Source organism: Peromyscus eremicus, chromosome 19 (genome assembly GCF_949786415.1).
Source record: "Peromyscus eremicus chromosome 19, PerEre_H2_v1, whole genome shotgun sequence".
In the NCBI taxonomy this organism is placed as follows: Eukaryota; Metazoa; Chordata; class Mammalia; order Rodentia; family Cricetidae; genus Peromyscus; species Peromyscus eremicus.
The window spans coordinates 75,725,207-75,750,925 of NC_081435.1; the positions used below are offsets into that span (position 1 = coordinate 75,725,207).

The 25,719-nt window shown below is 39.1% G+C and overlaps 1 protein-coding gene across 4 annotated transcripts in view; it reads right to left on the bottom strand.

The window, feature by feature from the left end:
• Positions 1 to 757: 757 nt before the first annotated feature.
• Positions 758 to 25,719, bottom strand: part of Socs6 (suppressor of cytokine signaling 6) — a 30,873-nt gene continuing 5,911 nt past the window's right edge. For 2 of the 4 annotated variants that reach the window (XM_059246348.1, XM_059246350.1), the window contains exon 2: positions 3,430 to 6,167. In XM_059246348.1, coding sequence (XP_059102331.1) covers positions 4,421 to 6,040 — 1,620 coding nt within the window. In that variant the 5' untranslated portion in view covers positions 6,041 to 6,167 and the 3' untranslated portion in view covers positions 3,430 to 4,420. Of the gene's footprint in view, positions 2,140 to 2,843; positions 2,926 to 3,429; positions 6,168 to 25,103; positions 25,229 to 25,719 lie in introns of those variants that run through there. The other 2 variants (XR_009375285.1, XM_059246347.1) reach the window with 2 other exon arrangements.

Genomic DNA, 25,719 nt, shown 5'->3' on the forward strand with positions numbered 1-25,719 from the left:
ACTGTGAGCCAAAAATACCTTTCCTCCCTCAGACTGCTTTGGTCAGGGTATTTTATCATTAGAGAAAAATAAGACAGGAACTTTAAAAGCAGATAACTAGGGCTAGAGAGTTGCTCAGTGGTTAAGGGTTGTTGCTGCATAATGAGGAATAGTTTGGATCAGCACTCATTTAACAAGCTGGGTGGCCCACACACGACTGTAACCCCAGCCCTGAGGGGGACAGACAGCATCCCTGAGGCTTGCTGGCTTCTGGTCTACCCAAGAAAATTTGAGTTCCAAGTTTAGAGAAAGACCCTGCTTTCAGAAGTAATAGGCAGCGAGTGACACACACACACACACAAAATTTTTTTACAAACAGACAATAAAATTCAGTGGTTATTGGAAAACTCTTGTAATTTTTTCTGGTAAAATACTATTAAATAATGAGATGCTTTTTAATGTCCCAATCCAAACATTTTATCACTTAGCCTAACTTGCTTTTTGTAAGGTTTTGTTACCTTTGCTAGTTTTAATTTAGTCTTTTAGCAAGTCTCTCAATGCACTCCAGCCACCATTATATTAACCACTGCAGTTTATCAGCACCATCAATTGACCCCTAGGTTGGTCATCTTGAATGACACTTCACAGTTCCCTTTTTACTAAAATGTTATTTTTTCCCACTCTTCAGTATCTGCCCATTTCATGGAACATGTCAAAACTCTAGCTAATCATATACTAATTAAGTCAGGCCCTGCACCTGGACAGATGACAGCAGATGTTGTGAATGAAACTTTTATTTACACACTGTATCTAGAAGCAGATACATAATTTTTTATACAATTGATTTCCAAAAAATGTGCAAGAAATTACTATACTTCGCTTACAAACCAAAACACTTATTAAATCAATGGACTTTGGATAGTTCATTCTGTGGTGTTCTCAGTACAAACAGTACACACCTGATTTGAAACGTACAAAGTGTAAACTACAGCAATCTGGATTGCAGGTATTAATTTCATAGCACACCAACTATGAGACTTCTTTACCCCAACATGAATACATACTGTTAGGAAATTCTAAGACCTCCTCATCCTCTCGGGTTGGAGAATTTGGGTCGCTTTTCAAAAAAAGTACATATTTGCCTTGTTATATTATGACTGGTCAATAAAAAGGATGTTATAAAAACTTTACAGGATTAAAAAAGTATTAAAAGAAATCAAATTTTATTATTAACGTACCAATACCTTTATAATTTTAAAGTTATTTGTGGAAGTGGCAACTGTTCTTCATTAAAGAATATTCAACAAAACTGTCTATTGCTGGTAATGTCATTTCATTTTCTAATTAACCCTTCACATTCAATGAAAGAAATTCAGATTTAAATCAAAATATATTATTTTGAATCATTCATAAGTTTCTTTCATATATAACGTGAAATGTAAAGTAATTAAAGTTGGCATTCCTGAAAGCAGTTAGAGATACTTAGCACTAGGAAAGAAACTGCATAAACCAGTAAGATTTCAATAACTGCCGTCCTATTTCAGTAATACTGGCTCAGAAACTATGACATATACTTTGTTTTATCTCCTTAATGCCAATGAGTTAGCCTTTATGGCACATGATTTTATTCAACAGCGAGACGATTGCCCTCTGTAGCTGGTTTCTTTAAAATTATTTTTTAGTTTCATGGTTATTTACTATGATATGTGACCTAAATTTTCAGATTATTGCACCATGTAGAAAAAAAACAGTCTTCCTTAGAGAAAACAAGGTACTTTTCAAGTACTTTCTGTAGTTCTCATATTTATAAAAATGTGTTAAGTGTCTTAGGAAGCCCCAAAGTAACTTCCAGCCTTCAGCAAGTTTAGTGGTGAAATATTTGAGTAAAAAAACTGAATCACTTGTTACAAATGGACGCAGCTTTCCTGCTTGCTATTTTCTTGCCTTAACCTAGGAATTTTAAATGTGCAGATTTAAGAACAGCTTACAGGTTGTGTTTGTATCATCTAAGTTCAAAGAAACCCAGAAAGTTAACCAACTTCTATCTAAGCCAAGATACAAGACAAGGACTTACTCTTTCTCTTTCCATTTTTAACAGACAGCATCCTACAAAGCCATTATTTCCCACTGTTCCTTATTTCTGTCAAATGGATGTCTTGGCTACAAAAAAAACAAAAATATTGATAATACACCTTTCTGTGAATCTGATTTCTCAATACATGCTGATTTTTACTCATAAACTATCAGAACCTGATGATGATTTCAAATTGAATTGGACAGGTCATATTAAGTATGAAAAGTTGTTTTTTTAATATTAAGTATCAAAAGTTGTTTTTTGTAATAAAGATTGCCCTAAAAATAACACAAAATTTATTACTAGAAAGATTTAGATGAAAATCAGAATACTCTTGACATTTAATGGGTAGATCCAAAACACAGGGCACCATGAGAAAGAGTAGGAAACAAGCTATGTTCATGTGAGACATGTTGGGGACAGTCCAGAGACGTTAGTGAGCCATGATCTTGAGAACATGTGCATGTTTCTGAGATATGAAGCCATCTTGACATTCACCATCAATACGGTGACTATGTGACACCTGCCATCTAACGTAGATGCAGGGACTTTCACCCTAGATATATTTTCAGTTGTTTAAAAATAAATAGTTTTCCAAAAAAATAGTTAAGTGTCTTGCATTAATTTGATAACAAGCCTACAACTCTGTAATAGTTCTTACTCCAATAGCTTATAATGAATGCATGTATTATTACAATATACTCCATATTCCATCATATTAGATGAAAGACATCAGAAAATGAAAATCTTTGTAACAAGGTCCAACCAACATTCCATCAAAAGTAAGTACCTTGCTCCTTAGAAGTCAAGATGCCATTAACACTGTAACACAATGGCATTGTGCCTTTTCTTGTAATATCTCAATTCTAACCCTAGAAAAATAGAGAAAAATTTAAAGATACATATATGTTTGGATGACAAAGCCAGAAAGTTTGACCTTAAGACCTTTCCCCTTGTGATTTTTTTTTTTTTTTTTAAAGCATGTGTAGCTGGAAATACTTTCTGAATGGGGCAATCTTTAAATACTATCACTTAAAAGTTTTAGTAACACCATTGCAGAACTCTGAACTTAACAGTCTATATTCCAAAATAAGCTTTAAAACCTGGCACATCATTCTCCAACACAATGATTAAAAAGAAAAAAAAAAAAAAAAAAAAAAGAGATGCCAAGTTACTTAAGAATTAGCATAATTAGCATAATCTTCAAAGGGCAGTCACAGCAGGAAACTATTTTTGCATATCTGATATGGTTTTACAGTTTTTCTCACACAATGCAACACAATTTCCAATTATTTAATCGATGTCATTCAGGGTTGTTTTGGGGACAGAATGGTCAAACCCAGCACACTCTAATGACTACACAGAAGAAAGATAAGTCAAATTCAAAATAACTTTTCTATTCAAATCAATTTACAACTTTATATAAACTTTAATGTAAGAAAATACAACTCATTTATGAAACTTGTTTTGTCAAGTTTATGGAGAAAAGTATTGACTAAAGAAATCACAGATCAAACATTTAACTGAAAGAACCTCTCTCATACACACACCCATACACACTGCTCACAAGAGACCAGGGTTATCTCACTTTTGTAACAATGGTTTGGGCTTTACAGGGCTTTAAGTTATGCCAATTTGTACCCGAGTTTAATGACAGAAAAGGCAACAATTTTTAAATTGGGTATATATTTGCTTACAATTTTTAATGTAAGGCCATTTATCAAAAGAGACAAACCACAAGATGAAAACGAAGGCAACAGAAAAATTCAAAACAACTATCACATCCTTAGAAAATAATTTAGAAAAGTGTTGTACAAGATATGATGCAGATTTACATTCCATTAACCAAGACTGTGTCAATTCAGAATTCTGAATAAATCTTTTTTAAAGTGTGAGACTTAAAAAAATCATTTTTCAGTGTATATGTAAATATGTTTTATCCCACACATTTATTCAACTGGGCCATTTAACGTCATAGCAATTTTTATTCTGTACGTTTCATTCAACTTTACTTAGGGTTGAACACACATGAAATGTGCTTTAATGCATAAGAATCACAGTGGATAGCAGCAAAGAACTGGGGGGGGGGGCATTAGGGAGAATCTGGTCATTCACATTGTGATTATTCTTAAAGATAACTCACACTTCTAGATCCTCAAGACTCAAGACAACCCTTTCCAAAGAATCAAAATAAACTCAAGACACCTTGCAAACACTTCCCCAGCCCTGAACAAATTGATGACCCTTTCAGACATAAAAACTAAAACAGTTATGGCAGCAAAGACTTCAATGGCGATGTAAGTCTGTAAACTGTACTCCAGTCTTGTTTCTGAACCCCAAAGTGCAAGAAGCAGGGCTCCTAATCTCTCAGTAGTGCTTCTCCTGCAAATAATCCTTCATCTTGTTTGGCAGAGGCAGTTTCTGAATCAGGTCTATTCTGGTGTACTGACGTATGACGAAGCGGCACAGGTACTGCAGAGAGCGCACCTGCATGAACCGGGACACTGGGTTAGTCAGTCTGACCGGGTAAGTCGCAGATCCAGGCAACCGTGACCGTGAATAACAAAATGCTCCGTTTTCAGAGTCCCTGATTGAATGCTCAATTAAGTCAACTATAGATGTATGCCCTTCTACGTCTGGCTGTTCGTAAAAGCTGAACCTACCATTTGAGTGCTCAATTCTAGTGTGAAGTGTTTTACCATGGGAACGAAAGCTCAGGCTTAAAAGGTAGCGGTCATCGGAACTATCCCGAACAAGAAAAGAACCATCAGGCACGTTTGCCAGCTTCCCCTCTGCCTCCCAGCGTGTGATAGGACCCCAATACCACCCCTGTTTTGCAAGCTTCTTCAGCTCCTCCGTAAGACTTGTCACAACCATGGGCCCACTGCTCTGCACCGAGTCATAAACTCTTGAAACCCCAGGTGCAGAGTTGGGATCGAAATTCAAATGACAGCGCACGCTTTCGGCCATGTGCATGTCCGGGCCTGAGAGGCCGCTGAAGTTCCTTTGGATTGGGTTATTCTGCATTGGAGGTAGCAATGGTGAGAGGGGAGGGGCATCGTCATGACCTGCTCTAGGGTTCTGCAACATGACTCCTGTGGTGCCAATCAACAAGTTGTTCACCGAAGAATCCACAAGGATCTCCGGGGCTACAACCAGGTCCTGGTCCACCTGACTGTCGTCTTCAGAGAAGGCGCTGGCCCCTGGCAGCACGGCCGACACCTCCATGGGCGAGGACGTGTCCAGGCAGCAGTTGCGCGGCCCTTCTAGAGGGCACATCCCGTCTTCTAAAGGCACGGTGTACTGAAGGTAGTCCTGAGACATGAGTCCGATAACTACAGGCACGTGTTCCTCCAGATGGAGGCGCAGGTCCCCGGGTGAACCAGGGCTGCAGCGGGACTCAGGGCGTGGCTCTGGCTGCAGGTCCCTTAGCTCCCTGGGCTGCAGGTCCCGCAGCTCCTTGGGTTGCAGCTCCCGCAGCTCCTTGCGCACACCGTTGACAGGGCCTGGGCTGGCAGCATGCACCAGGGCCTTCACCCGCATCTCCATCTTGATGCATGTCTCCTCCGAGCTGGTGGGCCTCAGCGGCCAGGGTGTGGGGCTGTAGTGGTGGCTGCGCAATGATGTAGAACGGATGGGCCGTGGGGCACGCACGTCCTTGAGGCCCCCGGGCGCTGAAGCCGAGGAGAAGGTGTCCTCATCTGTGGGTGCAGTCCCGCCCTTGCCCTTGCCCTTCTGCTTGGCGGACAATCGCCTCTTCAAGGTGCCCATCAGGCTTTCGCTTTTGGACCTGTTCTTCCCTTTCTCCTCCTCACTGCCAATGTCACAGCTGGCCATGTCCTTGCCATAGCAGCTCCCGAATAAGGAGTCATCTTTCACGAAGTCGCCAGCGAGGGACTGGGGCTGAACCACCATGAACTCGGTTTCGTCTTTGCTTTTACTCAGGTTGAAAGATTTCCGGAAGGTTTTCAAACTAATTTTCTTCATTGTGACTAGTTACCTAATTCAAACGGGTCAATTTCTCTCTGGAGCAACTATCCCCAAACATCGGGAGGGGCTGTGATGCTTCATGGATGAACTCTGCCCAGCTTCATTTAACCTCTGGAGCTATTTTCTGAAAAAGAAAAAAAAATTAAACATTTTAGTTTTCAAATAAAACAGAGTTTTTTTTAAGCTTCAAAACAAAAGAGTCCAAATCTATCCTTAGGAATTTCACCCTGAAGTTTAGGATAACTGCCTGCTATATACGGGGCATTGGGCAAATACTGGGTCCTTCGTTTACTCCTTGTTTTTTGTTTTTGTTTATTATACAGGTCAGGACTAGGTCTTTTCTATCTGACCAGGCTCATCTTCTGCACCAGGTCTGAAGGAGCAAACTCAGCACTGCCCGTGCACCAGGGTGAAGGAGCAAAGCACAGTGAGGCACTGTGAATGCCTTGGAAGAACAAGCCCTCACTTCAAGCACACACATGTACTGTGAGACCAGCCTTTTCTATGGCCCCTCATACTCCTGAAGGCCATAGCTCTTGGCCATCACAGGGGCACTGCCTGACTAGAAGAAGAAGAAACGTAACACCTTTCCAACTACTTAGTGCAATGCAGTTGATTATCAGGAGACCACAGCTCTAACTCACTCTGATTGACTGGCCACTACTATACACACAACACAGTGCAATAATATGAATGCTAGTTACGATCTTAAGCCAGTAGAAGGGACAGATACATGAATGGTAAATTATAGTACAAATTCATCTGAAACACACTGCTAACACAGGTGGGAGTTGAGGGAAGAAAAGAATCTGACAAGTGTTGTTTTAACTACAGACAGCAGCTGGTTGTTATATAGACAGAATCTGCATGAAATCATGCTCAATGAAACCACTCAGACCAGACAACCTATCAAGAGGAACAGCTACATCATCTCCACAAAAAGCAGCAGCAGTTTTAAGTCTCACTGTCATATACTGTTTTTGAAAGATACTGTGTGGTGATATTGTGTTCCCCAAAATATTGTGCACTCTAATAAACTTATCTGGGGTCAGAGAACAGAACAGCCACTAGATACAGAGGCCAGAAAATAGTGGCACACATACCTTTAATCCTATCACTTGGGAGGCAGAGATCTATCCGGATCTTTGTGAGTTTAAAGCCACACTGGAAACAGCCAGGCATGGTGACTCACGCCTTTAATCCCAGGAAGTGAGGGCAGAAAGCAGAAAGGTATATAAGGCATGAAAACCAGGAACTAGCCTGGTTAAGCTTTCAGGAGTTCAAGAAGCAGTTCAGCTGAGATTCATTCTGGATGAGGACTCAGAGGCTTCCAGTCTGAGGAAACAGGATCAGCTGAGGAATTGGCAAGGTGAGGTGGCTGTGGCTTGTTCTGCTTCTCTGATCTTCCAGCATTCACCCCAATAACTGGCCTCAGGTTTGATTTTATTAGTAAGAACTTTTAAGATTCATGATACAATACTGTAAAAATAGAATACTTATAAATATTTGGAGCACAAGCTACTTTAAACATTAAGCTGTACCCTGAGTGAACTCACTAAGTAACTGGTCTTGTCCCCAAGCAGAGGCTAACTCCCAGATAGACTTGGTAGCTGATTCGGAGATGGTAAATGACGTCACTAAACCTGGGGTTCCAAGAGTCCTGTTTGCCATTATCACATAGCTGCACCACAGATGAGAAAAGCACTTGGCAGGTATCTACTTGAAAAATGCTACTAATGCATATGCAACCGATTCTAATATTAAGGGAACATGATCCAATCCTAGATATTAGAAAGTAGCTCAATTAAGCCATATGTTTTTTAATCTCTTTCCTGCATCTTCTAGGCAAAGACTACTCTAGAATTTTTTAAAGAGTATCTATTTTCCTGTTTGCACTTCCAAAAATATATGCCATCTTTTTATAGGATTACCATCTGTCTTGTGCCCAAGTAAGTGTTCTGAATCAATCTTGACACTTTTCTAATTCAAAGTTTTAAGTTTAAGCATACACTTGAAAATTTGTATGATACTTCAAGGGAAAAGGATTTAGGCATAAAAAACAAACAAACAAACAAACAAAAAACTCTACAGGGCCAGTGAGGTGGCCCAGCAGGTAAAGGTACTTGCCATTAAGCCTGATGTCCTCTGACCTATACACAAACAACAATGGTATATGCAAGCACACATACACTAAACATTAAAAACTGTTTAAATAAAAAAATACTCTACAGACAGAAAATAATATCTAACTGCATTTTTACAACTTTTTTTTTTTAAAGACAAGGTCTTGGGTAGACCAGCTGGCGTAAAACTTACTATGTAGCCCAACAAAAACACTGAACTCAATGAGCCCAAGTGCTGAGATTACAGGTGGGGGCCCCCTCACTCTAGGCACTACCACCTCTTTTTATTTATTTTTTTTTTTTGTTTTTGTTTTTTTCTTTTTCGAGACAGGGTTTCTCTGTGTAGCTTTGCGCCTCTCCTGGAACTCACTTGGTAGCCCAGGCTGGCCTCGAACTCACAGAGATCCGCCTGGCTCTGCCTCCCGAGTGCTGGGATTAAAGGCGGGCGCCACCACCGCCCGGCCCACCTCTTTTTAAAGGGATGGTTCCAGGTATCCTTGTGTACCATTCATTTTAACAACTACTTGAAAAACTAGAGACATGTCAAACGATGATTTAAAGTTAACAAAGTAGCTCTGTTTACCCTCATTTTACAAAAAGGAACCTCAGTCTCAGAGAAATTAAAACCTGTCCAATGAAGTGAAATCATTTGCTCCTGGGAACAGCGAGTTCTTCCCCTGTGCCACACACCCTGCCTAGGTGTATTCCTTAGGTCAGTGCTCCTCAAACTTTCCACCTTCTGTGTTTTCAGTTTCTTAGAAGACCTTGAAAAATGCTGTTTGGGAATCACAAAATGTTTTAATTATGTATTTTGTGTCTGTTGAAAGTTGTCCTATTAGAAACTAAAACTGAGTTTAAAAATACTTATCTGTTTATTTAAAAGCACTAATATACTCATTATGCATTAACATAAATCAATTTCCTGAGAAAGAACTGTATTTTCCAAACAATAAAAACAGTAACAGAGAAAAGTAGTACCCTTTCACATTACTAAAAATCTTGTGCTGACAGAGAACGCAGCTGAGCTTACATCTGCCTCTGCATTTCATCTTTCAATATGCTCTTTATTCCAAGGGTAAGAAAAAAAAAATCTAACAAACAGAGACCATGGGAAGAAAAGGTATTTTGCTTAATAACTTTTATATACCTGTGCATATTTTAATTTGATAGTATATAAATTCAAGGAGTGGTTGTTTTGTGTTTCTGTACATGTGTCTGTTCGCACATCCATATATATGTGTACATGTGGATGTGATGTTGCAATGTCTTCCTCTACTACTGTTTCTTATTTTTGAGACAGGGTTTCTGGATGAACCTAGAGCTCAATATTCTAATGAGCTTTGGGAATCAGCCTATCTTTAGCCCCCTAGCACTCAGGTTACAGGAGGTGGGCTGCAACATCCATCTTTCTACATGAGTTCTAGGATCCAAACTCTGGTATGCTGTGGATATCACTCTATATGCTGTGAATGTGTTGCTCTGATTTGGTTGGTAAATAAAACGCTGATTGGCCAGTAGCCAGGCAGGAAGTATAGTAGAGGCTGGACAAGCAGAGAGGAGAATTCTGGGAACTGGAAGGCTGATTCAGGAGACGCTGCCAGCTGCCGCTGCCATGAGAAATAAGATGTAAAGCTACTGGTAAACCACGAGCCACATGGTAAAGTATAGATTTATAGAAATGGGTTAATTTAAGATGTAAGATCTAGCTAGCAAGAAGCCTGAGACACTAGGCCAAACAGTTTTAATTAATATAAGCGTCTGTGTGTTTATTTGAGTCTGAGTGGCTGGAGGCCCAGGCGGGACTGGAGAAAACTCCAGCTACACTGGTATTCATATTTGTGTAGCAAGTACTTTATCCACTGAGTAATCTCTCCAGCCCCAAATGATAATTTCTTAAAAGTTAAATTGTACTGGAAATGTGAAACTGCATCAAGATGTTTACTTTTATTCTGTTTCATACAAATTAATTGTATCTTGCATTTGAATCATTGCTCATACATGATTTTGTAATATTATGTTTTAGTCATACAACACCAAAAAAGGGTTTGTTTTTTTTTCCACTTTTTACAAAAATCATATTTGTGAATATCACCACTGATTACACTAGAAAAGTCCATAGGTAGAAAAAGCAGTTAAGGAATGGTGAGAGACATAGATTTTTTACAATTTTAACCTTTGTTTGAAATTTTAAAATGGGCCATTAGCAATAATACTGTTTACTGGTTTCATGGAAATGAGAGGCTCATTCTAACCATTCATGAAAAAAAAAAAAAATCTGAAACTTAAGTTGAATGACCATAATGCTTGTCAATTGTTCTTTTAAGTAAGAGTCTAATGTCAGCCTGGGATACTGGAGAGGCTGACTCTCCCCAAAATTAAAAATTTAAGAAATTCAAGGAATTTGGGGGTGATAAGACTTAATTACAGTGGGGCTTAAATGGGTGGATCCATTTGTCAAAACTCTATGAACTGTGTACTAAAAGACATGATTTCATTGTAGATGAATTATACCTCATTTTGAAAACTCAAACAGAAATTTCTAAGAGCTATAGACTAGCTAACAAAAACTCTATTTCCAGGCATGGGAAACTGCCTTTCAAACTGGAACTAACTTGAAAGCCTCCTCCCTGAAGACTATCCAAAGGGAGAAAAGAAATTAATAGACCCACCCAGTTGTAAGGCCTAGAAACCACAACAATGACCAGCATAGCAAGCTATACAAAAAGGGTGCGATAGTGGCATTTGTATCTTGGGGGTAACCAATAATTTGACTAAGGTCTATTAAATAGAAAATAATTCAAACCTGGTACTGAAAACTTAGCCAACTACCCTTGGCTGGTGAGGTCATAGACCCAGGAGAACCTACTATTGCCACTTTGCTAAACCAGTATATTACCCAACTGTATTCTAAATATCTATTTTCTTATTTTCACAGGTTAATTGTAGCTCATCAGAGAAGCCTCTTTTTGCAGCAGAAACCATCACAGAAATCCATAGCTGGGCACAATGCAGAGAACAACTGGTCATGGAGTGCCTACTCCCAATTGATACATCTACAACACAACCCATACCTAAGGCTCGGGGAACACTGCAGAAGAGGGGACAGAACATTGGCTACTAGATGTTTTTAGATAGGACAGAGAGCACAGCCATGGAATCGTAACAATATAGTCACCTAAACAAGACCTGCAAAGTGACAACACCAGTTGACAACCTGAAGTAGATGGTGGAAATCTCACAAAATCCCACTTCTAGAGAAAGAGCTATAAGCAATTAATGGCTAATAGAGAATTAATCTTCTTCAACGATGGGCCCCTTGAAAGGTAATCCAATCTCAAGTTGTCAGCCCTAAACACATATTCATGTAAGCAATACTAAAGGCTCATCGGGTGGTGTTTACACTATCTGTGCACATATGCATGTGCAACAATAGCTGAAGAGGTCATGTATTTGCAAAAGGAGTGCAGTGGTTCTCGTTAAAATCAAAAGGGGGAAGAGGCAAGCATGGGAATTATGTAAATACACTCATGTATGAAGTTATTTTAAAAGGTAAAATGTAATGTTAAAAAAAAAAAAAAAACATGAAAGCAAAGTATCTTCTGGTCAGAGAGATGGCTCACCAGTGAAAAGTTCTTCTGCTTTTGTAGAGGACCTGGATTTAATTCCTGGCATTTAGTTAGAGCCTCATCAGATGGCTCACAATCATCTGGAACTGCAGTTCTAGAGGACCTGACCCTCATCTGGCCTCTGAGGGCATTTGCACATGTGTGGTGCACACATCTACATTCAGGCACACATATACATACATAAAATAAAAAATTAGTATTTAACAAAAAGATAATACTGAACACTTGGAAAGATGGCTCAGCGGTAAAGAGCGCTGGATACTCTTCCAGAGGACCTGGGTTCAATTCCAAGAACCCACATGGCAGCTCACACCTGTCTGTAACTCTAGTTCTAGGGCTTCTGATACTCTCACACAGACATTCATGCAGGCAAAACACCAATGAACATAAAATAAAAATAAATTATATAAAGATAATACCTTCACCCAGGAATTGGGGGAGTTAAATCAGCAGCATGATATTGGGAAGGATATCCCAAACTCAACACTATAGCTTGTCGATCAAATAGAATTTGGAAACAGCTTTGTAAGATTACTTGAAAAACAATTCATACATGCCTTAACCAAGTAGACATGTTTGTCTTTTGGATATGTTCTTTGCGAAAGCTATAAGACAACAATGTCCTTCCATCATTTGGTTTAAACAACCCTACTGTTGCTTACATTGTTTATAGTGGTAAATATAAGCTACATATTGCCAGAGTGACAGAAACTAAGTCTTTTGAATACACTGTTTCATCAGTTCTTATCATCTTAGCTTTGTAAATTTGATGAAGCAGTTATGACACTGTGGAACTAAATTGAGTTTATGCATATCTCAGCTCTCCTTAGCAATGATATGATCTTAGATATAACTAAATCTACCACTTATGTAACTTATGGAGTTAAAATATGCCTATATATGAGATGTCCTTAAAGCAATGCCATATACCAGTAGGCCAAACGCTTGCAGCTAGTAGTAAGTAGTAATAGTCCCATTAAATAAATAGGGAAACTAAGGCACAAACACAAGACACTTGCCTAAAATCACACACCTGATCAGTTAACTCAAAAGTCTACTTAATCTCTACACACACCTTTATAATGCATAATTCATCTTAGAAAAAACACAGCTTTAACCTAAACTGTAGGAAACAACAACACACACACATCAAATATCTATAGACTACTTTAATAAATCATACAGGTGAAGAAAGATGTTCAAAAAACATTATTGAGAAAAAGAAAGCTATAAAACAAAATGCAAAAATGGTCCTATTTCTGTGTGTGTGTTTACATCTAAGCTGGCACATTAAATACCTCAGGTGATACATGAACAACAATAGTCACACCTTAGAAGAATAGGAAAATATGGTCAGAAAGCCCACTTTCCTTATTCAGGACTTTCTGTAACAATCACTCCAAGCCAACTTATCTGCCAAAGTTGAACAGTGTATTACAAGACAAGGCTCTACCAAAGGTACTCCCCTCAAACCCTCCCTAGCCATGTCCAAGTCTTTCTAGTTTTAAATGTCACAACGAAGACAGCCTTTTCATGTCTGACCTCATTCTATACATCCCACACTCACTTTAGCACTGCTTTCCAATTCAATCACAACTCAATCTACTGTGATGGTTCTGTTCCCTAGAACTTACAACTCATCCAGCCAAATCCCTGACATTTAACAACCTGACACCCGAACTCATCCAAAGCAGTAGTTTCCATCACTCATACAATTTCCAGAGGTTTCCTTCATTTATACCCATTTCTTTGCCTCCACCACTTCTTTTATCATTCCAAGTCATATGACTGTCAAGACATTGACAAAACATTGTACTCCCAGAGTAGTTAAAAACACAGGCTGAAGGACAAAAGCACTACTCTCCAGGACTTCAGGTTCCAGCATGACATGTAAGATGTCAGCAATTACATACAGTAGAAAAGCACTTAGGATGCTGCACCATTCAGTGACTCAAACTAGCAGTAGGGATCTGATTTCATACATCTCCTCTCATTGGCTGACTATAGAGCTGATGACTGCAGCTATGGAAGTCAGAATGCACCAAAAAGGACATTTACTTTCCTGCCCCCTCACAAGAGTTCTACTTAAAAGAGGCCACCGTCATTCCTATGTTATAGAAAAACCAAATAAGCCTCAGACAGTTTAATAATGTCTCCCAAGTCCACAAAAACTCCTCTGGATAACATGCAAGCACTGAAAGCTGGTGAATGACTTAGAAGTGACCACTTATTTCAGTGTATTGACATGAATGAAGCAGGACAATTCAGAGGGAGATCAAGTACACAGATAAGCCATTCTTCCTGGGTCATTTCACAAGACTACTTATTTCCTAATGTTCTTCATGCCCCACAGTATGTTTCCTCATCCAGAAATACAGGCAAAAACAGTAATATGCCTAGGGGGTACCTGTAGCATGATGTAACAAGGAGGCTTGTGAGTCCTTTCCCCCACGAAGTAACTGAAGCTGAGCTCGTATGTCAAGTAGTACTAAGATACATGCTCAGGAACATTACTGAAGGCTGGAGAAAGCCATCTATGCAGGAGATGGCAAGGTTGAGAGCAAGAGAGGAAGGATTCATCAGAAAGGAAAGCACAGATATAAAGGAGACAAGGGAGGCCAGAAGGGACTAGGATGGCACATTCAAATGCTGAAGGACATTCTGCTACCAAGAATTCTACAGCCAAAGCAATGTGGGTAACAGGAAGAAGAATTAGCATGAACATAAACATCCATGTGTTAAAGAGCCTGGGGTGCTAGCAGGTCTGAACTACAAACACACCAGGAGGAAAGTGTTCCAGAGAAAGTGTCATTTGGCAATGACTGGAAATGATAAAGGTTAATTTAAATCCTCTCATTTCTCTCACTCCTCTGCTGTAAAGAACACAGGAAAATATAAATCAATTGTACTCATGGAGATGCAACAACACACACAGATACAATGTATGCAAAACAGCACAAAGGATGAGAAGGACATAGAAAAGGGCAAGTTTATATTTTTACCAGAATTAACATTATTTTGAAGTACACTGTGGTAAGAAATAACTAAGGGTCTATGTTGTAGTCACAAAGTACTCTGAGAATCTTAAGTTAACATTTAAAAGATGTATTTAACACAAGAGTTCCCTATCATAGGAAGAAATATAAAATGAAGTAAATTTAAAAGCTGGCAAAATGACAGATGTAAATGTGACATCAATAAATGTAAATGGACTAAACTTTTAAGGCGTTATGGCTCAAAATGTACTCTGTGGGCAAACTGAGCTCATCACTCTTTTTGTATGTTCATCAAGGAAAAATAGTTATGGTATTACTACTAGCTGGCTAAAATCAAAAGAACAATAGTTTACGACACAAAAAAATATGAAATTCAAATTTCTGTGCCTGTAAATTAGTTTTATCAAGCAACTATCACACTTCTACATCACAGACTGTCTATGGTTGCCTCCTCAAAACAAGGAGTTAAGAGGTTCTATAGCATGCAAAAGTTAACATACTTGATATTTTACAGAAAAAGTTGGTAGATGCCTAACCTAATCAAAGGACTGTCAGAATGAATAAAAAAAGAAAGTTATGTGCTGTATGCTGGTTATTTTCTTGTCAACTTGATGCAAAACAGGGTCATCTGGGAAGAGGAACTATGAGAGCCAAAGTTACATTTTAAGTTTTAATTATTATGCCTTAGAGATCCATGAAACAAAAATGTCTCTGATCTGCAAGCCTCTTGCTCAAGGACAGATAGTTCCTGAAATGCTGGAGGCTATTGTTTATGGGAGATAACAAGCCACATGTTTTTCACTCCCCTAAACAAGTTTGCTTGACCTGGTTCACAGGCAGTAAATATGTCAGGATATATGCTTGCCCAGATTGGATATAGGCTGGAGGTATGTCAAGATGTATACTTGCCCTGATTGGACCTGATGGGAAATGCAATGAATTACGGGTTTTCCTTCTTAAGCTGCTGCAAACCACGACTTGGGGCCATTTCCCAGGAACCTGTTCGGACCTAACCAGAACCCATCCAACTGGCCAGTATTTAATTAAAGCTTGCTTCAAATTTGGCTTTAAACTGTTGTAGTGGTCTTATTCTTGATCAGTGGGATCAACAGAACCTCAACTAAGGAAATGCTTCCATCAGATTGTCTGTAGGTAAGTCTATGGAGACATTTTCTTTCTTTTTTGTGGGGGAGGGGAAGACTGTTTTTTGAGATAATGTCTCTTGTGTAGCACTGGAATTCACTATGCACACTAGGCTGGCTTGAACTCTGAGCCTGGTCTGCCTCTGTCTCCCAGAGTGCTGGGATTAAAAGCAGGCACCATCTCAGCACATTTTCTTGATTGACATGGATGTGGGTACTGTGGGTAGGGCCACTGCTGAGTAAGTGGCCGTGATTTGTACAGAGAGCAGGCCCATGAGAGCAAGCCAGTAAGTAAGAGCAATCCCACATTGCTTCTGTTTCAATTACTGCCTCCAGGTTCCGCCTTGAGTTCCTATCTTGACTTCTCTCAATGGACTCTAAACCAGAATATGTAAGCTAAATAAACCCTTTCTTCTCCAAGCTGCTTTTGGCCATGGTGTTTTACAACAGAAACAGAAAACAAACTAAGACATGCTATCTATAAGATTCCTCTAATATGAATGATGCATACATATCATTTGAAAGGATACAAAAGAAAACCAAGGGAGTAACCAAGAGAGCTAAAATAGCTTGACTAACATTAGAAAAAAGACAAGCTTTAAGAGAGTAAGTACTACTAGAGACTTAAACATAGTACTACTAGAGAACAGACATCTTAAAATAAAATGAAGGTTGATATATCATCAAGATATAGTAACTATAAATGCATATGTGGTTAACATTAAACCCCAAAGTACATAAAATAAAGATGTGAAAGGAGAAATAAACAATTCAATAACACTTACAGATTTCAATAAGACAGGCTCCCAGTTCACTAGTAAACACAGTTTCCTGACAGAAACAAAGCCTGAGTTCAATCCCCACTGTGAAAGGGGGGGGGGGGGGGGAGAAGAGAAGGAGAGATGGAAGAATGGGGGAAGAGAAGAAAGGAGAATGAAAGACAGACAAAAGAAGCCGGGGGGGGGGGGGGGGAAGAAAAAGAGAAAGGGTGAGAGGTTAGGAGGTTGAAGATCCCTAAACTAAAAATCTGAAACCTGAAACACACAGAAATCCAACATTTTGACAATTTCACACCTAACCTGGTGTGATGGATTATAGCCAAAAGGAAAGGCTGAGAAAAATAAAAATATCACCTTCATGTTATGTACACTAAGGGAACACAAAACACAAGAATTGTGTGTTCAATCGCAGATTCTTCCGTAGGTCATCTCATTACATACAATCAAATATTCAAACTCTGAAAAGAATCCAAAATCAAAAAGAAACACTTGTCTCAAACACTCTGGATGACAGATGCTCAACCTGGGAACTGAACACTAACAACAGCTTTGAATGTTGTTTTTAAGTTTTCATTCTTAGGATAGACAAAATCAAGACTCAACAAAGTTAAAAGGACTGACATCATATAGGATATGTTCTTTGATCACAACAGAACTAAATTACACATCTACAACAGAAATAAATCTGGAAAACCATCAAGTATTAGGAAATTAAACAAAATATGTCTAAATAATCCATGGACTAAAGACCAGAAGCCATAAGTTTAAAATGTACTTCAAACAGAAAATATATATATATAAAGTGGTGCTTGGAAAAGCAGTTTATAAACGCACTCACGTAATCCCAGCAATTGAATTTGAGGCCAGTGTGGACGGCACACAGGAGACCCTTGAGAACATACAGTTTAAATCAAACCAATTCTAAGGAATAGCAAGTATAATACAGAACTGAACCCTGGGGGGGGGGGGGGGGAGATACACATACACACACAGAGTGAATGACAACGTAGAAACTTGTAAGATAGATACCAGGAAATCTCTAACAAATTCTTTCAGACGATAAAGAAATAATTTGTAAATTACTCCAGGCAGTCAGTACTACCTGATACCACAGCCAAACACACTGAGAGAACTGGAGGTGGGTATTCCTCAGTGATCCAAAAAGCCTTAACTCAGTATCAGCAAACCAAATTCGACAACATGTAGAAATCATTATGATCAAACTGAAAGCTTGTATCTTTATGTGTCTGTGTGTGGGCTGTGCTGTCAGGATTGCTTTATGTAATGTGTTTGTATAGGACAACCTGCAGGAGCTGCGTTCTTTCTACACAATTTGGGTCATCACCCCGACAATGAGCACTGTCATCCACTGAGCTATCTCATGCCCCACAAACAAGTTAACACCAATGATCAATTAATAAAAACAGGGACCACTCAGAATCGTCTAAATCGCTCTATTTCAGTATACAAAGAACTTAGGATACATTCTAGATGCCTAGAAACCTCTCTATCAGTCCCACAGATTCCCTTGTTTCCTGCTTTGTCTGCATTTTCCCTTGCTACATAATGATTATGTCCTTCTGTCTTGTCTTTGTCTCTGTCTCTCTTGCACTCAAAATTTTGACCCTTTTTTCCCTCAAGAAATCCTTTTGACACTGAAATACAGTTTTGCCTGTATTTTCTACAAAAACAAAAAAAATTGCCATTTATATTTAAGTTTTTGGTTAGTCTTATACTAATTTATATGAAGTAGGGATTAAATTTTCCACTTGGATAACTAATTGGTGTCACAGAAAATATTGACCCTTTTAAGAATCAAAGTAAAAAACCAGTAAGAGCATTTCTCAAGTCAAATTAGCCAAAAATTTTCTAATCAATTAGCCACTGCTTAAAAGTTCTGCAAATTAATTCAGCAATATTCAACTTTTAAAAATTATCATACTCTCTCTTGGCAATACTATTTTTTCTACATTTAAAGAAATAACAATGCTCCCTGAATTATGATTAAAAATAATTGAGTTTTAAAAATCAAAAACATCCTAATTTCCAACAGTATGAAAGCAGTAAAACAAATGCTGGCACAGCTACACAATGGAACTTGGAGCACTCTGAAATTGGTATTTATACAGCTATAAATAACACGGGGAGAGCTCGTAGTGTTCATTTGTTAAGTGCAAAACACAGGAAATAAAATTATATGTAAAGTGTGGTCTCAATTATGTAGAAAGAATAGTAAAGTGGACCAGAAAGAGCTGTTGTTAGATGGCAGAATTCTTTAGACATGTTAGTTAATATGAACTTGGAGCGTTTTTAAGTGAGTAAAATCTGTGAGGTTTTTGTTTTTCTGAAAACTGATTTTATGTGGGAATGGCCAAGTAAATCCACCAGTTTCAAGCAAAGCAGAAAGCTTCCTTTGGGGAGTCAAGTTATTTCACAAACAAATTCACAAACAAAAAGTAAGTCAATGGATGAGACTATTATTTTTGCTTTAGTAAAACCTCAATATGTCCTCCTCTTTTTTATCTATGGGAAAGAACATTTTGTGCATCTGACATGAAATTTTTATGCTGATATATACAAGATTTTACACACAGTCTGAAGAGGTGGCTCAGCAGTTAAGAGTACTTGACTGCTGTTTCAGAGGTTCTGAGTTCAATTCCCAGCAACCACATGGTGGCTCACAACCACCTGTAATGGGATCAGATTCCTTCTGGTGTGCATGAAGACAGAGCACTCATATACATAGAATACATGAATAAATAAATAAATCTTAAAAAAAAAAAAGAAAAAAGAAACAAACAAAAATAAAAGATTTCACACACACACACACAGTGAGTCATGGTCGACTGGCCTTATATATTCAAAATTTAAATGACAAGAATGACAAGCCTATTTTCAATAGCACATCTCCCTCCCTACTCAATTTATGGTCACAGCTAACCACAGTAATCACTCCCTTGCAGACACCCATCCAGTTTCCTCCCTCCACTCTTACACTAGAGCAGCGGTTATGTCTTTGCCTAGGCCACACCTGCATAGCTGAAAATGGTTGGAAAAACAGGCATTTAGATTGGTCTCCTTTAGTTCTCAGGGCCATATATCTGAGGTTAATTTTTTTATTTCTTGTTGAATTAAAATTTAAAAAAAATTTTATTCATTTTGCATACCAATTACAGATCTCCCCCTCATCCCTCCTCTCGCTCCACCCCCCATCCCTCATTCGCTCCTCCAACAGGCTAAGTTCTCCCATGAAGGGACAGCTAAGCCTGGTACATTCAGTTGAGGCAGGATCAAGGCCCTCCCCACTGCATCAAGGGAGAGCAAGGTGTCCGACCGTAGGTAATGAGATCCAGAAGCCGGCTCATGCATAAGGGATATACCCTGACCACACTGCCAGAGGCCCTCACACAGATCCAGCTACACAACTGTCTCCTGTATGCAGAGGGTCCAGTCCAATCCCACACAGGTTCCACCAGGAATCCACAAGAACGACCCCAGATTAAACTACTAGCCATAGTGGTGAGTGGGACTGAACTGGCCTACCCTGGTAATCAGATTGGTAAACACCCTAACTGTCATCATAGAACCTTCATCCAGTAACTGATGGAAGCAAATGCAGAGATCCACAACAAGCACCAGGCCGAGCTCCAGGAGTCCAGTCGAAGAGAGAGATGAGGGATTATAGGAGCAAGCAGGAGGGGGGTCAAGATCATGATGGGGAAATCTACAGAGACAACTGAACCAAGCTCAAAGGATCTCACGAACTTTGGATCGACAGCTGAGATTAATTCTTAATGCTACCTCGAAATCAACTTTTTTTTTTTTTTTTGGTTAATTCTCTTTTGTTGCTAACCACTCCACCCACATCTTTCCTCACATTTAAATACTCCATCTTCAATCTTAGCTGATGGCCCAGCTCTAATTCCAGAGAAAATAAGCCATCAAGAGGAAACTTCATGGCTAGGGATAAAGCTCAGCTGTGGAGAGCCTCCCCAACAAGCATGAAGTCCTATGCTTAAAGCTCAGCACCCAAAACTGAAGGAAAAGAGGAAATGGTAGATTTTACCATGTGTCAATCTACTTAGCAGTATCTGCTACACATCGACTCCTCAGCTCCTTTCTAAAGGCACTACAGCATTGTCTTCACACACCTCATCTCCTAACAATTTCCCCTTCATTGGATCATTACTAAAAATGTTATTTCTCACATAAATATCCCACTTTCTGCAAGCCATGTTCCCTAGAACATGTTCCCCTCACAGCAGTGGTCACCAAAGACCTTTGTAAAATCAGCAGCAATAATTCCTACTTTCCACAGTCTCTTAACCAGCCACAGCCATCTCCAACACAGCACATGCAGCCTGGGGCTAACTGCTCAGTCCTTATCCAAGATGCTACTGAAAATTGTCAATACATTTGTGTCTTTGCTACAAGGGCACCTCGCTTTTAGACTCCCTTGCTGGTTTCCCTCCAGCCTCTTCTGGATGGAACTTGAGACGAAGAACAAATATTTCCTATGATATTATACGTGGTTTGAATTATCAAGTGCCAACACAGGCGTAAAATGGGCAATAATAGATTTAAATGTCTGTATACACTGAAAGACAGCACTGAGTTGGTAGATTGTGTACCACTTTTTTTTTTTTTTTTTTTTTTTTTGGAGACTGTACCTCACTTTGTAGCCTGGTGGTCTGGAACTCAGTATGTAGACCAGGCTGCCCTCAAAGGCATAGGGATCTACTTGATTCTACCTCCGAGTTCTGGGATTAAACGCATGAGATATCTACTACTTTTTTAAGTGCAACCTGTTAATGAATTAAGGAAAAATGAACATTCATTTCATTAATTTTTAAAGGCTTGCTGCATTAACTTTTTTGTAAGTGAACATTTATTTCCTGTTGAATGTAGCAGGAATGTAGTAAATGGGGTTATAATAAAAGATTCTTAGAAAAGTGCATGTAAAACTTGCTCTGCAAGTTAAACATACAAGTCTCTCTGCATGCTTTAAAGATGAAGGCTATGGTAAACCTTATAATTTCCTGAGTGATTAAAGTATCTTCCTAGACATGGCAGGTGACTTTCAATCATACCAGAGTTTAAACCAATGAAGTGACTTAGATTACAGAGTGGGAACTTTTAGCCCCACCCCCCACATCATAGAGGGAAGGGATGAGTTAAGAGACTGATTGGGCACTATAAACACTCTTTAACCGAATCACCAACTTCTGGACACAGTAAGTATTTGGAGAGGAAGGCATGACAAGAGGGCATAGGTGCTGCAAATCAACCCAACACCTCATCCCATGTAGCCTTTCTCCTCAGCTGTTCCTGGCATGTAATCCTTATAATAAATCAGTCAACTAAGTCTTTTACTGAGTTCTACAAATTAACTAATCAGAAGAGGTCCTCACTAGGAACCTCTGACTTAATAGCCAGCCAGGACGTCAAGCTGGCATCTGAATGGGGAAAGTCTGTGGACTAAGCTCCTACCTGTGGGGTCTGTGCTACTCTGGACAGTGTCACAATGGAAACCACCAGTTTTCATGCTGGAAATTGATAATTGTACTAAAAATACATGGTAACTAACACACCTACATACCTGGGCCAGGTCATCTATAAAACAACTGACAGACATTTCAACAAACTGTTTCCTCAATAATAAACCAGTGGCACCTGGGCAACACTGATAAAGGAAATCATGTGCATGCTACCCAACTTACTATCAAATCCTAACGATCCCCACATACCCATTTTATTGACTAAGGCACAATTACAACTGACTATTTGAAAAGATCTATTGTAATACTCAGTGATAAGTTATGTAATGTCATAAACCCTGTCCTCTGTTATAAATGTAACTGTTTTAATAGAATTTACTGATACATATAACTGACAGTTGAAAATTAAAATCAACTAACATTTTAATAAATGTCAACAGAATGGTATTAGCTGAAATATTTCACATTCTCCAAAATGCTCACCATTTTCACTGCCCACAAAATCAGTGTGACTTTTCTGATGAAGCTGCCAAGTAGATAAAGTCCTTTAAGAATTCTGGACAAACTGAACAATTACATAAAAATCCAAAGATCTGTATTTTGCCAGCTTGTTTTTATTCTGGAGCAGAGGTAGTACAGCAAAATAATGCTACTATGTGATTTGTTCAAGAATTTGCATTTTCTCTAGAGATATAATTTGCTAATAAAAATCTCTTCAATGTACTAAACTATTATAGTCAAAAAGTTTAACTCAGATTCCTTTTTTTTTCCTCCAAGACAGGGTTTCTTTGTGTAGCCTTGGCTGTCCTAGAACTAGCTCTGTAGCTCAGGCTGGCCTTGAACTCTCAGAGATCTGCCTGCCTCTGCCTCCCGAGTGCTGGGATTAAAGGCAATCGCCACCACCGCCACCCTGGCACTTAACTCAGATTCTGAAAAGCAACACAGACATACAAATAATGACTAAAAAGAAACAAATTGCTGAAGTCTATAGATCATACAGAAATTCCAATCTAAAAAGAAATTGGTTCATCATTCAAATGCTTTTGCATATAGAACATATAATTCTTATTATCTCTGCCATAAGTTTTGAGCTTTATGTAAAAAAAACCCTGCATTTTCTAAATTACACTTAAATTAAGAATGAGATTTTAGAATAACAGAAGATTTACTATTAAACTTTATCCATTAATCATTAGAGCTCAGAGAGTAATAATAATCATTTAAACAATGCAACCCTACTAAGCAAAAAATTTAACAATCTCATAAAAAGATTCCTTGCTTTGTAAACTAATTACCTAAAATAATCAATTACTGAGAGTTCCCAAAGATGAGGTCTCCTTCTACCTTTTGTTTGTTTGTTTTGGTTTTTAGAAACAGGGTTTCTCTGTGTAGCCCTGGCTGTCCTGGAACTCACTCTGTAAACCAGGCTGGTCTCGAACTCACAGAGATCTGCCTGCCTCTGCATCTGCCTCCCAAGTGCTGGAATTAAAGGCATGCACCACCACGCCCGGCATCTACTTATTAAATGATCCAACTTGGGCTAGTGAGTTGGCTTAACAGTTAAAAGACACTGATATTGCCAAGCCTGATGGCCTGAGTTTCAGTCCCCCAGAACCTAAACAGTGAAAGGAGAGAACCAACTCCTATAAGTTGTCATCTATCTCCACGTGTCCACTGATTGGCCTCTCCAAAACAATACAACTTAAACTACTCATGTTGCCCAGTGTAGCTTAACAGGCTTTGGGCAGGAGACACAGAATGTGGTAAAGTACTTGCTTGCCTAACATAGATAACCAAGGCCTGGGTTTGAGCTCTAACACAAGGGGGGAAAAAGGAGAGGTGGGGGGCAAGCCAGCTTGTGGTGATATTGTGTTCCCCAACATATTGTGCACCCTAATAAACTTATCTGGGGTCAGAGAACAGAACAATGACTAGACAGACATAGAGGCCAGAAAATGGTGGCACACACACCTTTAATCCTAGCCTTCTGGAGGCAGAGATCCCTCTGGATCTCTGTGACTTCAAAGCCACACTGGAAACAGCCAGGCATGGTGACACATGCCTTTAATCCCAGAAGTGATGGCAGGAAGCAGAAAGGTATATAAGGCATGAGGACCAGGAACTAGAGTCTGTTAAGCTTTTAGGCTTTGGAGCAGCAGTTCAGCTGAGATCCATTCGGATGAGGGCACAGAGGCTTCCAGTTTGAGGAAACAAGATCAGCTGAGGAATTGTCGAGGTGAGGTTAACTGTGGCTGGTTCTGTTCTCGGATCTTTCAGCATTCACCTCAATATCTGGCTCCTGGTTTTGTTTTTATTAATAAGACCTTTTAAGATTCATGTTACACCAGCTAGCTGCTAGTTTTATGTGAGGTCCTGATTTATTAACAATATAGTTTTTGAGCAGAGTATGTGATAGAGGCCTATAATCCTATCACTTGAGAGGTTGAGGCACAAGAATGGAGGTTTGAAGCCAGCCTAGACCACAGTGAGTTTCAGTCTTGGCAACATAGCAAAACTATTTCAAAAAACAAGCAGCAACAAAAATCTCCATCACCAACAAAAATGAGCATACATGTTAACTGCTACCTTCTTGGCTGGAGTTTCTATTGCTATGATAAAACACCATGATCAAAAGCAATTTGGGGAGGAAAAGGTTTATCTGGCTTACACATTCTGACCACAGTCCATTACAGAGGGAAGTCAGGGTGGGAACTCAAGGCAGGAACCTGGAAAAACTGGAACAGAAGCCATGAAGAAACACTGCTTACCAATGCTCCTTATAGTTTGTTCAGCCTTCTTTATCAACCAGGACCACCTGCCCAGAGGTGTCACTGTTCCCAAAGAGCTGGGCTCTCCCACATCAATCATTAATCAAGAAACTGTACTACAGACTTACCCACAGGCAAACCTTATGGAGGCATTTTCTCAATTTAGAGTTCCTCTTCCCAAATAACTGTAGCTTGTGTCCAGTTGACAAAAATCTGATGAGCATACTACCATTCCCCCATACACAATGAAAACCTGAAAGCAAAAGAAAAGTATGACCCGTGGGAACAATGCGAACTGGTAGAGACAAGCCTGAGTTGCAGCACCCAGCTCAGGGATAGCACACCTGCCTAGTATGTGCCAAGTCCTGCTTTCCAGATCCAGCACTGGAAAAAATAAGTAAGTAAATTCAGTCCTAGAAGGGAAGAAAGAAGAAATAGGCCTGAGAAAAGATCACAAATTTGAAACAAGTCCAAGGTTATTTTTTTAAAGAGGTGCAGGAGGGTAATAAAGCCAAAATTAATTGTGAAACATTTATATATAAAACAATAAAAACGCCCCCAAAAGATTGACATGAAAAACTGAGAAAATAACTAATAAATCAATCAATCCAGGACTTCCTGTAGCCAACAAAGAGCTTCAGAGAAGTAAAAAAAAAAAAAAAATCATAAAAACTAGGGGGAAGAAATTACAAAGGAAAAGTTTAAAGTCTTTTAAGTTTAAAATCAATGGAATATTACATTCTA